The sequence below is a fragment of the Belonocnema kinseyi genome, chromosome 6, assembly GCF_010883055.1.
Source record: "Belonocnema kinseyi isolate 2016_QV_RU_SX_M_011 chromosome 6, B_treatae_v1, whole genome shotgun sequence".
NCBI classification, from domain to species: domain Eukaryota; kingdom Metazoa; phylum Arthropoda; class Insecta; order Hymenoptera; family Cynipidae; genus Belonocnema; species Belonocnema kinseyi.
This window is the reverse complement of record NC_046662.1, coordinates 98,232,923-98,235,613: the sequence shown is the minus strand read 5'-3', so window position 1 is coordinate 98,235,613 and position 2,691 is coordinate 98,232,923. Positions and strand designations below refer to the sequence as shown.

Sequence of the window (2,691 nt, the reverse complement as noted above, 5' to 3'; positions counted from 1 at the left end):
CAAATTTTATAATGAGGTCCAGAGAAAACATTTTCTAAAATACAAAAAAATCCCTGAATATTTTATTAATTAAAATTCAGGCCAGTTATTTTTCTTCAAGATCTCTTTTTGACAAAGCTATACCATCAAAATGAATTAGAATTATTTTTTGAGGCTGATTGAATACCAGTTTGGAAATCAGATCAAGAGATAGCATTTTTCGAAAATAGAATAATTTCTAAAAAACGGAATAACAATTTTAGCCAAAAATATCTTTTCTAGATTTATTTCTGATACAATTCGATCACCAACGAGTCTCTAATTTATTTTATTGGTTGATCAAACAAAATTTTAGGATGAGATCTAGAGAAAACATTTTGTAAAATACAAAAAAATCCCTAAATATTTTATTAATTAAAATTCAGACAAGATAAATTACCTCGAGATATTTTTTTGATACACTTATACCATGAGATTGAATTTGAATTAATTTTAGGCTGCTCAATCCCCAGTCTTGGGATAAGGTCTAGAGATGATGGTTTTGGAATGATGTTCATTGAAATGAACCAGCTGAAATGCACAAAATCCATCTGCATTTCCTGATGTGTATTTCATCTATGATCGATCTATGAAAAAAAAACAATGGAAATCAGTTATTAATTTCAGGAATAAAGTATTACCTATTAAAATTATTAATAATTCATGTTTGTTAAATTATTATTGAGTAATTATTGTTTAAATTATTACTGCCAGCACTGACAGTAATAAACATACAAAACCACAAAATATTTCTTTGGCAAATAATAAACAATCGAAAGTATAATAAACCAGCCGGGCCGATCTGTCATTATTTCGAGGTTATGTTCGGATTCACGTGTTTTTCCTAATCGCTGTAAGTAAATGTAGGTAATGTCAATTTAAAGTTTACGCATGTAATATTTTATTTACTTTACTTAATACATATTCTATATATTCATAACATACCTTTTTTGCCGTAAATAAGCGTTAAACAAAATTCACTCTTCGCCCGTTGGGGTCGCAGAATATTATTACTATTTTATAGTATTTGTCACTCAGCAGACATTCCATAATGTTATTGGCGCGGGAAATAATTGACGTTTACTTCTCAGTGCACAGGTCTCACTTCATTATTAATTAAACACTTTTATTATTTGTAATTACTGTGTAACATAATCTACGTTGTTTTGATACTTGTATCCATTTGAAGTTTCGAACGAAATCATGGAAGCTATGATAAATTTGATCCGAAGATGCACGGACTTAACCGAATGGCTGATCCGAATGCAATTTTAAAGGCGCGAAATATGAAAATACCCCTGTATAATGGGTTTTCCCCTGCTGTTGTGCAATTCGGGTAGCATTCAGATTGCCATGTATGTAAGCCTCAGCTTGTCCACCCGTTATTTAAAAAATTCTTATTTACATAATTCTGATATGTTCGTGGAGTTTAATTTTTTACATTTTTGATGGCCTAGAACTACTTCCGAAAATTTTAAAGATATTTATTTTTAGCCCTAACAGAGATTATTAATGTTTAGCGGACCTTTGTTTTCAAACAATAATTTTTAAAACTACAAAAATATAGAGAATTTTTTCAGGTATCTATAACGTTTCTACTGGTGAAAATACGCTAGAAAAAATTTGATTAGTCGAGGAAATTTTAAAAGTCATTACAGTCAATATTGTTGAAACTTAGCTTTTAATTTTTTTAAATTATGCTTTTCAAGGTTTAAAAACATTCTTTTTCAGCGTTTTTTTAACCAGTTGAATTGTTTAAAACACCAGGGAAGTTCTTTTTATATTTTTCAAATATTTTTGTAATGTTCACGAGAATTTTGTTAGCACATAAATCCAAGGCATTCATTGGTTGAATCCAAAATAATTATAATTCTTGAGGGGCCTAATCCACATAGTTCCATTTTCGATTTATAATATTTTGTTCTTCGACCGCCTTAATTACTAACTAGCTTTTTACTCTTCGTATATTACCTCGGTGCTCGACCGGCGATGGAGGTTGATTGTCTTCTGAGTCTTGCTTTTCTTTGTCTAATGGGACTAATATCTCTCTTATCTACATTTCTATCCGGACTCAAATGGCTCTTGGAATCACGGCGTCTAGGATAAGAGGCTGAATCCGGACTTAAAGAATCTCTTCTTGCCTTTCGACCTGGAAAAATATGAAAAAAAATTACAAATATTATTATTTACTTTTAAAGTTGAAAGGTTTTAATTCGTTACTATTTATAAAGATAATCGAAGCAGGAAAACCTAAATGGTGCGAAGTCGAATCAACCTTATCTTGCTGGATAATAAAAGAACCTTTTTAGAGGAACAATTGACAACCGACTGAGAAAATTATTTTTTCTTGTGAATGAATTATTTCAGTTAAATTGCGTAAAAAATAGATTCCCTCACATATGCATGTGATAATTTATTAGAAATAACGATGGAATTAGAATCCTTTAGCTTTCTATCGTATCATAAATAAAAGTACACTAGCTGGCCAATAAGACGACGAACGCGGGACTTTCACCGTCCGGCAAGACGACGGCGTGAGGGGTCCCCACTATTCTGTGCTGAGAGCGTGTGCGGTGCAGTGATCCCAGATCTGAAACGAGATGCGGTCCAATACTATGACAGGGCTATGTCCGTGTGAATATAGTAGGAGACGCTGTAAATGACTGAGTTGCG

General features: G+C 31.8%; 1 protein-coding gene across 1 annotated transcript in view; it reads right to left on the bottom strand.

Annotated features, from left to right (window-relative positions):
- The window catches only part of LOC117175513, a 265,411-nt gene that overhangs the window by 107,111 nt on the left and 155,609 nt on the right, over positions 1–2,691 (bottom strand). Inside the window, exon 9 of the mRNA XM_033365220.1 lies at positions 1,990–2,167. Within this exon, the coding sequence (XP_033221111.1) occupies positions 1,990–2,167 (178 nt within the window). The remainder of the gene's footprint in view (positions 1–1,989; positions 2,168–2,691) is intronic.